The following is a 12,845-nucleotide window of genomic DNA, read 5'->3' on the forward strand; positions in this document are numbered from 1 at the left end:
GCTCATTTAAATAAAGATGAATCATGTCCAGTCATGTTTGACTCCAGGGATGGTACTTCTTGGTTAGCCAAGGGAGCCAGCATTGCCCACATTTCCATGGTCATGTGGCCAGGATGACTATACACCGGGGTGCATGGGAAGATGTTACTTTCCCACCAAAGTGATACCTATTTATCTAATCGCATTTGCATGGTTTTGAACTGCTAGGTGAGCAGGAGAATTGTGCTCAAGTCTCGGACCTGCACTGTCAGCTTTTCATCTGGCAATCCTAGCATCTTTAACTCTTGAGTTAACATACTCTCCTTTGTAAAAAAAATAAAAAAGAGGCAAAAATAACACAAAAAGCAAGCCAGTAAAAGCTACTCTACCACAAACATCTTTATTTCAGTACTGTATGTTTTCAGTTCACCTTGCCAGTCATAACTGCAACCTTTACTTATAATTTACAACCCACAGACAATTTTCAACTATATATCAGTAGCATAATGGTTGTTGTTTTTTTGACATTTAGATTCAGCTACACATCTTTTTTTTAATTGTAGTGATTATGAACTGTGACTTTTTAATTGCCCTTATTGCAAGTTATATTTGATAAGTAAAACAATGCGAATATATAATACAAGAACAGATTAGCCTTAAAAATAATACCACATCTTTCTAAAATAGAAGATGTTTTCTCATCTCATTTTTTCCCGAGAACAATGACCTTGACTTCCTTCATTAACGCATCTAGAGTAACAGTGGATAAAAGTAGCAGCTTAACCACAGACTCAGGTATATATAGCTGCTATTTATTAGCTGCTATTCATTAATGATGTTCTCATAGAATTATCTATCTTCAACTATACAAGGACAACGTTAAAAAAAAATACATTTTGTTTTTCAGCAAATTGATAATTCAATTGTGAAATATGTTATCAAGTTACCTCAAATATCCTCAAAATTCAAGATTATTCTGAGACCATATTATTTCTTATTCCCACTCACTTTAACATAACTATTATAGGACTAATTTCCCAGCAGAATGTATAAGGTTAAGGTAAAGATTCCCCGCACACATATGTGCTAGTCATTCCCGACTATAGGGGGTGGTACTCATCTCTGTTTCAAAGCCGAAGAGCCAGCACTGTCCAAAGACGTCTCCATGGTCATGTGGCCGGCATGACTAAATGTCGAAGGTGCACGAAACGCTGTTACCTTCCCACCAAAGGTGGTCCCTATTTTTCTACTTGCATTTTTTACATGCTTTCGAACTGCTAGGTTGGCAGAAGCTGGGACAAGTAATGGGAGCTCACTCCGTTACATGGCGCTAGGGATTCAAACCACCGAACTGCCGACCGTTTTGATCAACAAGCTCAGTGTATTAGCCACTGAGCCACCCCCTCCCTTTAGCAGAATGTATAGTTGGAGGAAAAAAAAAGAGAGAGAGAGAGATACATCCACTTAGCTACTTCATACATCTGAGATCTTACAGAAATTAGTGTTTAAAGATTTCAGATCCAGGAAAGAAAGGCACTTATAAATATAATTTGAAAAAAGGCAAAATTAAAGACATTCTTCCTAATTCATTCGTAAGAAATGGTGACTGATGTGGAGGGTACATCCACATTATACATTTGTTTCTTGATTAAAGTAATGTTCATTATGGATTAACGTTGGGACAAATTTATTTTCTCTTTAATACTAGTGATTGAACACCAGAGAGAGAGAAACTACAAACGCTGGAATTTGATGCTTGGCCCAAACCCCATTAGCTTGACGGTTCCAGTCAAATCCACACAAATGTGTATTGTACGTTTTCTAAAGACGTCCTTGTAATTGCGATTCCTGATAGCACCACAACAACAAAGCCATCCCAAACACATTTTAAGATACTCTATCGACAATGCCGATAGTTATCTCCTTGAGAGTCCAGCACGCTACATTTAGAGAAATGCACCCAGTAATTCACGCAGTATTAATTACGGAAAGGAGAGCTCATGAATCAGGTTAATCTATGCTTGAATCATCCCTGTGTCCGGATATACAAAAGATTTAAATGGTAACTTTTTCATAACATGCTCTTTCAAATGCTGCTTTAATCTCCTCCTCCCCCCCCACTCCCCGCCATTGGCCCACAACAGGTCTACTGATGTTGTTATACCTTTTCAGTTTGCATTAAAGCTATTATTTATTGTGCTGCAGCCACTACGGAAGATGTTATTTCCTTCCCAATTCAGTTGGATAATGGTCAGTGAAATTAAGCTGTCCTTTGGATTAAACCTCACATTCTCATTTCCCCAGATTGGGTTCAAAGGATTTAGCGCTGTTGTCTTTTTTTTTTTTCCTCTTCTCTTCACACGCACAAACAACCAGGTCTGGGATTTACATAAAGATGCACATTAACCACAAACATCCGTGGTAGTTAGTGCCCCATAGAAAAATTAAGGATACATTAAAATTTCTGAAACGTCGGTTCCACGTGGTATAGTATTTAAGGCATTAAATCAAAGCCAGGCAGAAAGAGAAACGAAAAAGCAGATTGGAAAATCTGACCTGTTCTTCAACACTTTTCACCATCGATAAGACTTGAGAATTAGAAGCAATATTCCAGTTAAAAAGCAGTGGTTTATTTATTTATTTTTAATTAACAAACATGTAAAATACACACACACAAAACCTAGACGTACACCACATTTACACAATACAATACGAACAGGAGCTTCCTGTTCTTTCTAATAGCAATTATCAATCGATACTGCTCACCTTATATTATTTCCCCTTCTATTGTATTTCATTTGGATTTCACCATTCTTAACCCTCTTATTTTACTCATAATTATTATTATTTTTTTGAGTTTTGTTATATTCCTTCATTGATTCTTGTTTCTTTCCTCCATCCACCTATACCATTTATCCCATATCTGGTAGAATTCTGATCCTTCTTTTCCCTGGATTTCTTTAGTTAGTTTGTCCATTTCAGCACAATCCAGAACCTTTCTTATTATTTCACCTTCGCTTGGAATTAATTTGTTTTTCCATTTCTGGGCAAAGGCAATCCTTGCCGCCGTAATTATATGTAGTATTAAATACTGGATTTCTTTTTTGTATTTTGCAGACATTATTCCTAATAAAGAAAAATTCAGGTTTCCATTCTATTTTAACCCCTGTTATTGCCTCCAGCCAATTTTTGATCCTTCCCCCCCCAAAAAAAAATTAGCCTTTTATTTATTTTTATTTATTTTTTTAGAAATGGGTGCAGAAAAACATAGGTAGCCTAGGGGTAAATTTCAGCAGGTTTTGACAGGTGCTGGAGAACCGTAGCAGAAATTTTGAGTAGTTTGGGGAACCGGGAAATAGTACCTCTGGCTGGCCCCAGATTGGGGAGGGAATGGGGATTTTACAGTATCCTTCCCCTGCCACGCCCACCAAGCCACGCCCACCAAGCCACGCCCACCAAGCCACGCCCAAAGAACCGGTAGTAAAAAAAAAAAAGAATTTTACCAGTGAGGTAGCCTTCGACTTATGACCACAATGAAGCACAAAATTTCTGTTGCTAAGCAAGACAGTTGTTAAGTGAATTTTGTTCCATTGTAATGTCCTGGGTTTTTTTTGGTTTTTTTGCGGGGGGCATAACTGTTAAGTGATTCACCGGCGTTGTTAAGTTGGAAATATGGTTGTTAAGTGAATGTCGACTCCCTGTGGATTTTGCTTGTCAGAAGGTCGCAAAAGGGAATCACATGATCCCGGGACACTGCCACCGTCATAAATATGAGTCAGTTCGCCAAGCATCTGAATTTTGATTCTATAACCGCAGTAATGCTGCAATGGTTGTATGAAGAACGGTGCTAAGGCATTTTTTTTTTTTCAGTCCCATTGTAACTTCGGTAACAAAACAAACATTTGTTAGACAAGGACTACTTGTTCTGTACTGTTACTCCCCTAAAGATATCTTTATACTCATAACATGTTGTGGTCCGCCAGCGGAACTGGTGACAGACTCAGACTGTGAGGAGGTTGAGGAGGAACATGGGCCAGTCCTGGAGTCTGGGAAAGGCTCTAATGAGGGCTCTGCATCGGAGGCAGAGATGGGCCAGGGACATCTGACAGTTATCAGCTACCTTTGGAATTGGATATCAGTGGGGCAGAAGAACAGCTGGAGCCTGTTCCTGATGTGCGCATGCACAGAGAAGGGAACAGTTAAGGAACAAGGGTCGACTTGGGAGTAAAGGTACAGGTGGACGGTGAATGGCCCCTCCCATAGGGAATAAAAAGGAGCGAAAGGAGAGGAGAGTTTGCATGAGACAATTAGTTTAATTCATTAGGGTGAAGATCTCTTCCTGACTTCTTGCCAAGTATTATCAGCTACAGCATGGCGTTTGGAAGATATTGGCCTAGCAGGTCTCCAAGCTTGATAAAAGGTCTGGAGTTGTGAAACCTCTTGAAATACTGTTGGACGGGACTTTGCTGGAGAGGAATTCACTTTAAATTAAATAAAAGGGGTTTTATTTATTGGTTTTACACTTTTGGGAAGCCTAGGTCAGAACATAACCACTCACCTTGCATATCATAAACTTGTACAGCAAATTTATAATATTCCCAGCAAAAATATATATTTAACTTTATCTATCATCTATCTATCTATCTATCTATCTATCTATCTATCTATCTATCTATCTATCTCTATCTATCTATCTATCTATCTATCTATCTATCTATCTATCTATCTATCTATCTCCATCCATTATCCATCCATCCATAGCTGTCTGTCTGTCTCTCTTTCTTTTTCTCTCTCTCCCTCCCTCCCTCCTTCCCTATCAATTTATCACCTGCTTCTCAATACTTGTCTTTATGGGTAGGACTTGGGAAGTGTAAGCAACATTCCAGTTTAAAAAGAGATTTTACACACACACACACACACACACACACACACACACACACACACACACAAAGAAGTAGGTGGAGGAAAATGTACTGGCACTTGAAAAATGTATTTGTACATGGTATTTTTATATGGTTCACACTCACCTTGCAAAGGAAACTAATATTAAAACCCAGCGATTGGGCATTTCTTGAGCCGGAATTCATGTAGTTCCCAATCATTAGCACCAGTTCTAAAAGCTTAGTGAAGCTTTCACTCTTCTTCAGCTCCTCACACGCGATCGTGACAGCCATGATGCCAGGCTTGATGTTGTTGATGTGCTCTTCAAATGTGAGCTTGAAAAGGATCCCGTTGAGACGAGGCTGCAGCAGTTTCACTGAGCTCATCTGGAAAGGAAGAGGAGGAAAGGGTGGGGGAAAAAATAAGATGCTTCAGAGAATAAAACGGATGAATGGCAACATTTCTAGGGTTTTTTTTTTGCACAGGCATAGGAATGTACAGCTCATTTAAATTAGATACTTGTTGGTTGGTTGGTTGGCTGGCTGGCTGGCTGGCTGGTTGATTGGTTGGTTTTTCAACCTAAGGAAAATAAAAATTGTCCCCAGGCTTAATGAATTAATTTCATGGATAGAAAGACATATAGATAAAAGATAGAAGAGAGAGGGGGGAGGGAGGAGGAGGAAGAGGTAAGGGGTGGAGGAGGAGGTTTGTTTACGTACGTACTGACGGATCTATCTATCTATCATCTATCTATCTATCTATCTATCTATCTATCTATCTATCTATCATCTATCTATCATCTATCTATCTATCATCTATCTATCTATCATCTATCTATCTATCATCTATCTATCTATCTATCTATCTATCTATCTATCTATCTATCTATCTATCTATCTATCTATCTATCATCTATCTATCATCAGTGGTGGGTTTCCACTTTTTTTACTGCCAGTTCACTTGCAGAAGTGTTGGAGGGGGGGGGGGGCAGAGGGAGCCTCTTTCCAGTTCGCCCGATCTGGGCCAAAACAGGAGCAATTCACCTCTGGTCTGTATGTATGCAGAAAAAGTATATTTATAGGATACATTATCTGATAGAGGTTGTACCCACTGTTGGTTCTGCTATGGCTGTGTTCTAACCTAGGCTTCATCAAATCATGAAACAGACTCCTTGTCCCATCCCAAAAATCCTTTTTATTTGGCTAATGTGAATTCCTAGCACTCACATCCAGCAAAGTCCCGGCAAATAGTCTTTCAAGGGTGAATTGCAAACACAGACCTTATCAGTCCTTGGAGAGTTGCCAGGTCGGCGGCTTCCAGAGGCAACACTGTACAAGGAAATACTTGGCAAGGGGTCTTTCAGATAAGAAAATCTTCACCCTAACGAACTAATTCTCTCCTACAAACATCACTCCCCTTTTGCTCCTATTTATTCCCTATGGGAGGGGCCATTCACTGTCCCCTTGTGCCTTTACTCCCGAGTCGACCTCTGTTCCTTAATTGTACCCTTCTCCTGACAGCTCTGCATATGCGCACATCGGGAACAGGGTCCAGCTGTTCTTCAGCCCCACTGATATCCGACTCCAAAGGCAGCTGATAAACGGCATACGGCTCTGGCCCCCACTCTGCCTCCGACACAGAGCCCTCATCAGGGCCTTCCCCAGACTCCAGGACTGGGCCATCTTCCTCCCCAACCTCCTCACTGTCTGAATCTGCTGCCAGCTCTGCTGGTCGCTGGCAGGCCACAACAGTGTGGGTAAAGAAACCTATCAAAAAACTGGAGAGACGGAGGAGGAGGAGGAGGAGGAGGAGGAGGAGGAGGAGGAGGAGGAGGAGGAGGAGGAGGAGGAAATAAGATCCTGACAACTTATATGAGCAAATACTTGAAATTTTTTCTAGGGCTAAAGAGAGAAATTGGTCCAAGATAATATAGCTGACTTTGGTCTCATTTCTAGCTTGGTGACTTTAGCTATTCCATCCATTACAACCCCATACTTATTGGTTCATTTAATCCAGAGGTGTCAAACTCAAGGTGTGGGGGCCCGATCCAGCCTATGGAGTGCTTAGATCTGGCCTGCAGGGCCACCCTTGAAACAGCAAAGGACCAGCCCATGGTGCTTCTGTCAGCGAAAATGAAAGTTTTTCTCAGGCAAAGGGTTTCATGAGGCCATCACAGCCAAAAACGCAGCTCAGGAGACCATTTTTGCTCGCAGAGCACTTGGGCCACCACAGGTACCTGCAACATGAGTGATGTTGAGGCTGGCCATGCCCCCCCCCCCAAGGTCAAACACAACCCTGATGCGGCCCTCAATGAAATTGAGTTTGACATCCCTGATTTAATCCGTATCAAGTTTACTAGTCCTTTACATTGAAATGGTTTACTTTTTTTTTTTTAATTTGCAAAGAAGTCAGTTCATCAACTACATAAATAACTAATGTAACCAAGAAACAAAACCTGAGACAAATGGTACCCCATGATGTGCATTGCCGTTTAAATTAAAATCCGGCCTTTGCTCAACTTTGCTAAGGATCACAAATGTTTGCATTTACCGACATACAGTTACACAATAGCTTTACTGTGTCATGAAAGACAGGAGAACCTGAAATATTGAATAAATATTACAATGCACGTTGTCTGATGATTTTTTTTCTTCTTCCTGCTTTCTCAATAACGCATCCTGTCATTTTATTTCTCCAAATAGTTTTATCAATGCCCATTTGAGATAGTAAAAACACTTTTCCCCCTTGACAATATTCTCCAAAGTGATATTACTGTAGAGATTTCTATATACAGTGCATTTTAAAGAAGGATAACCATTATAAGCAAAACTCAGCCTTCCATTAGCTTGATAAAAAGCCCTTGTGATATGCATTGCCAAAGATTTATAGAACTATATTTAATCTCCATTTAGAAAGATGTTGACCTCCGTTGCAGAGTTTCTATTGTGGTTAGGAGCAGCGTAACAATCGTGCAAATAATATCGATGTATACAAACAAGGGCAGGAATATATACAATTACTAAATGCTTTTTAGTGTCGCTGCAGAATTATAGCTTACTAAGCCCTGATGTAAGCCTGGAAAACAATTGAACTGAAAACCATGACAGTTGTCAAATATGATTCTACGTTGCACTTCATAAGACCTAGATTTTGCCTTTATGATTCCCTTTGTAAAGTGCCCACGGATACTGAATGCAATTGCATAATATGGAAGTGTTCAGTTCCATTATGAAGTCACCGTCCATCAAAACACCACCAAGGAAATTTCATTTTTCAACCTGATCCATATTAAAAAGAGAAGGCAACAAATAGCCTTTAAAAGCTGTTACAAGTACTTTATTTCCCTACAGACCTTCCGATAGATTTATGCTTTTGCTACTTAAAGCGTTTCTAAATGGCTTTTTCCTCCTTTGAGCACCTAAAATAACCAGACTCTTTCACCCTGGTGGATCTCCTTCAAGGGGGTTATTTTTCTGTCATCCTGAAGGTCAAATGGTATTCTTAAAAGGAGTTAAATCCATAATTCATGTCAGGCGGAGAAAAGTTAATTCCTCTAAATTGTGTCCCAATCCAATCATGCATCTACATGCTTGGGAAACTGGCTTGTCATATTTAAGCACTAAATTACTTTTTTTTTTTTGCTTCATATTTATTATTCTGATCTTCCAATAAAGATTAAGGGCTGAGCAGGAACAGGGAAGACAAAAGGGAGAGAATTAGAGTGAGAACTGAAGAAATAATAAATGCAATTAACATTATTGTACTTGAGGTATGTATGTGACAATTAAATTGTATATTTGTTGTTAATGTTTTCTTTAGATTACCGTGGTAAAATTCATAATATATGTCAGGAAGTGCTTATTAAATACTATATCATTTCTTTGTATCAGAGAAATCCCAAATAAGAAACATTAAATCAACATCAAAACTATAAACAGTTTTGAACATGTCAATTTTCATATCTGAAGTATCAACTTTAGTAATGTTTCTTTGTTTTCCATCATTCAATGTCATCTTCCTCAAAATCACTGCAAAACTTTTTTTTAATTACACTAGGATACAATTCCAAATGCTGTACCTAATTTGAAGACATAATTCATCTTAATGTTTCATCTAAATGAAAATGCGATGCTCCAATTTTCATGCACAAATAAGAATATTAAGCTAATTAGACTGTTATAATAAGTCACCTAATTAGAAAGTGTGACTTTTCCAAATGAATTTTGAACATCCAATTTTGACCTTTATTAGATTTGATGGGTATATTGATTATCCAATTAAGGCCTTATATTAATCATTAACTTACCTAATGTGTATATGCAAATAGGTGTATGCATTCTGAAGAACGAAAACAATCTCTCACCTTCAGATGCAAATTGTAAGCCACCTATACATTTTAAACACCAGGTCTCAGATTATTATAAGCAAGACCCCTTTTACCAATGATGTCTATAAAATCTATTTAAAAATGATCAGATTTTATAAGCAGCACCTTTGAAAGGTTCAACGTGATTGCATAGCAACGATGTGATCCTCTAATTTCATTATTTAACAAGCCTCTCTAACAAACAGCACACCTTATACATGTACGTATATGTATGGGAAAGTTGGTTTTCAGTTAAAATATGAGTTAGATGTCATATATTAGCACATCTGGGTGACTTAGTTAAAAGCTGTCAGGCTAAAGCGAAGAACAACATGCAATCATCCAGCCAAAATTCATTTCTTTATTTGCTTGCATACAATAGACAGAATCTTGCCAGAGTAAACTCTTACTACTCTCATCCAAATGGATAAGTAGGCTCTAGGCAATGGCTATTCTTACACTTTTCCTCTATCTCTTATCCAGCTCTGGCCTGGGTTGTCTCTTATCTGTGTGTCCCCTCACTTTCTCCCTCCCCCCCTCTCAACAAAGCCTAAATTAAAATAATACTTCTTCAAAGAATACAAATTGGGGCAAAATAAGATTAGAAATGATTCTGGAAGGTCTAGCTATCATGAATGTATTTGGGCCCACATAAGCAAACAGGTTATAAGGTTGAAAACATCATTTGAGCAGAGGTTTAGGACTACCTTGAAAAAATGCATGGGAATTAAGTTTCAGACCCAAGAGGTTAAATGGTAATACAAAAGGTGAGTCAAAAAGATATTGAAAGGACAAAGAAGAGCATCCTTTAGCTCCTAATCACTTTCCACTCATATATATGGTCTGTGCTCCATAAACAGGTGAATCTTCCCTAAGTCCCGCAGAATTCTTTGTATTACGCAAAACAATAATAAAAATGTATTTGTGTGTAAGCTGTGGATTTGCAGATAAGTAGAACAACTGCCAGAGATTAACGCTCCCTTGCCAAAATAGGACCTCAACACTGTGTGAATAAATTATGAAATCCCTACGCGTTTCAACATGGCAAAAATTCTCCCATGGATGTGATGGTTCTTAAATGAACTGTTATTTTGGATAATTTGGATAATTACAGCAGTTTACCATGTAAGGGGATGATTCGCTCTAACCTTAAAGGTAAAAGGTAAAGGTTCCCCTCGCACATATGTGCTAGTCGTTCCCAACTCTAGGGGGCGGTGCTCATCTCCGTTTCAAAGCCAAACAGCCAGTGCTGCGCAAAGATGTCTCCATGGTCATGTGGCTGGCATGACTAAACACCGAAGGCGCGTAGAACGCTGTTACATTCCCATCTAAGGTGGTCCCTATTTTTCTATTTGCATTTTTACCTGCTTTCGAACTGCTAGATTGGCAGAAGCTGGGACAAGTAACGGGAGCTCACTCCATTACGCAGCGCTAGGGATTTGAACCGCTGAACTTCCATCCTTTATGATCGGCAAGCTCAGCGCCTTAGCCACTGAGCCACCTTTTGCTCTAATCTTGCCCAATGGTGGGTTTTTTTTATGCAATGTGATTATATGGGATGCACTCTGAAAAATTTACTCTGCCTAGAACATCTCGGAATCCGAAGAGACCCAAAAGAAGCTTTAATGACAAGTGTGAGAAAATATGGGGATTCTGTTCCAAAGGAAAAGACATTCACATGTCTTGATGGAGCCCTAAGGGAAGATAAACGGGTAAAAGAAACAAAGACTTCTGACAGTGTAACAGAAAGAAAACCAGAGGAACTACAATCAACACCTATAAAACTGTTAATATAGAAATATGGTTCAAATTGAGTGGTATCTTTTTTTCTCCCTTGCCAAGAAGTTTTCTTTTCCTAGACTCTACCTCATAGTGTCCCTTGAAGCCATATTTTTAGCTTTGATGGAAACTGTAATATCTACTTTAGAGGAAGGTACTAGATGAAAATATCCAAGTAACTTTGTATTTTGTAACATTGTTCTGATCCTTTTTTTTTCCTCCCCAAGAATCTTTTGGCAGTATTAATGGATTAAAATATTTTTTTATCCTTGCAGGCTATTCTGCAGCAAAGTTGGAAAAAGAGATTCCAAGTATCTTTCATTCCACAATTAATTCCACCATCTGACCAGTGATTGGGGATCCAGCTAGGTGGCCACATCTAGGTAACCTTTGATCATCATGAAACATAAGGTCGGGCATGATTAAGAATTTTAGCTAGAGTAGAAGTAGAATAAGTATTTTATGGAAAGGAGAGGAGGGGAAAGGAGAGGAAAAGCGGAGAGGAGAGGAAGGGCAGGAGAAGCAGGAGGAGGAGGAGGAGGAGGAGGAGGAGGAGGAGGAGGAGGAGGAGGAGGAGGAGGAGGAGGAGGAAAGAGGAATGGTAGGTGAAAGAGGAGAGAAGAGGAAGGGCAGGAGAAGCAGGAGAAGGAGGAGGAGAAAAGAGGAAGGGCAGGAGAAAGGAGGGGAGGGGAGGAGAGGAAGGGCAGGAGAAAGGAGGCGAGGGGAGGAGAGGAAGGGGAGGAGAAGCAGAAGGAGAAGAATGAGAAGGAGGAGGAGAATGAGAAGGAGAAAAGAGGAAGGGCAGGAGAAAGGAGAGGAGAGACAATTCAACTTACCACAACCCCAAACTGTTCCGACTCACAGAGATCATCATATTCGTTCTTCAGTTCAGCTAAGGCATTAAGTTCTTTTTGTTCAGGGAGATTTTTAACCAAGTTCTAATGTGAGAAACAGAAATTAGAGATTACTGCTCTTCTCTCTCTCAGAAAGGAAGACAACAATTAATGGTTTTCACACTGTCCCACACATCTATCTCCCAGCGTACAATAGTGTCCAATCGTATCAGAGAGTGATTTGCGGTAGTTAAAAAGACTGTGTCTCTTTAATGTCCTAAACTTGCAAAATGCATTATAACTTCAAATGATTATTTTGATATCCATTGAGCAGTTACTTTTTCATGAAAAGCAGACACCCCCCCCCCCCGTTAATTCACAGGCAGGCAATCCCCAGATATTATTCATTGTTTGAGAATTATTTCAATCACTACCCGTTCAATATATTGAAAACATTTCTGCTGAGTTTTTAGCAAAGGGTTGTGTATGCCCTGGCTCCAAATATAATGAGGTGATCCTATAACCTTGAAATATGAGCCTGTGGTTTCTTTCCATATATTCATGACAGCGTCCATTCCACTCGTGGGCGTGAAAGAGGGCTTCGGTATGAATCATGAAATTACATTTCCCATTCAGCCTTTCTGAAGAATGGTTCGATAAAGCCTTACATCAAAACAATTGCAAATTATACAACAGGCATCCTTTTTTCCAGATTCTGGAACCATCGCTGATCAAATTCTTCTCCAGGCAGACGTTGCTGCTATTGTGATTGTTACGCCACAATATAGAATAGAATGGTAGAGTTGGAAGGGACCTTGGAGGTCTTCTAGTGCAACCCCCTGCCTAGGGAAGAAACCCTACACCACTTCAGACAAAAGGTTATCCAACATCATCTTAAAAATTTCCAGTGTTGGAGCATTCACAACTTCTGGAGGCAAGAAGGATTGTAGAACCTGCCAAAGTGCAATATGTACCATGGATGGCAAGCACTATGTATAAACTGAAAA

At 39.5% G+C, this 12,845-nt stretch overlaps 1 protein-coding gene across 2 annotated transcripts in view; it reads right to left on the minus strand.

The window, feature by feature from the left end:
* Positions 1 to 12,845, minus strand: part of DIAPH2 (diaphanous related formin 2) — a 353,946-nt gene that overhangs the window by 198,602 nt on the left and 142,499 nt on the right. For both annotated transcript variants that reach the window (XM_087727709.1, XM_087727708.1), the window contains 2 exons: positions 11,842 to 11,943; positions 5,007 to 5,246 (listed from right to left, as the gene is read on the minus strand). In XM_087727709.1, coding sequence (XP_087583835.1) covers positions 5,007 to 5,246; positions 11,842 to 11,943 — 342 coding nt within the window. The remainder of the gene's footprint in view (positions 1 to 5,006; positions 5,247 to 11,841; positions 11,944 to 12,845) is intronic.

The sequence above is a fragment of the Thamnophis sirtalis genome, unplaced genomic scaffold, assembly GCF_051295495.1.
Source record: "Thamnophis sirtalis isolate CommonGarterSnake01/CBP01778 unplaced genomic scaffold, rThaSir2_p1.2 scaffold_13, whole genome shotgun sequence".
Lineage (NCBI taxonomy): Eukaryota > Metazoa > Chordata > Lepidosauria > Squamata > Natricidae > Thamnophis > Thamnophis sirtalis.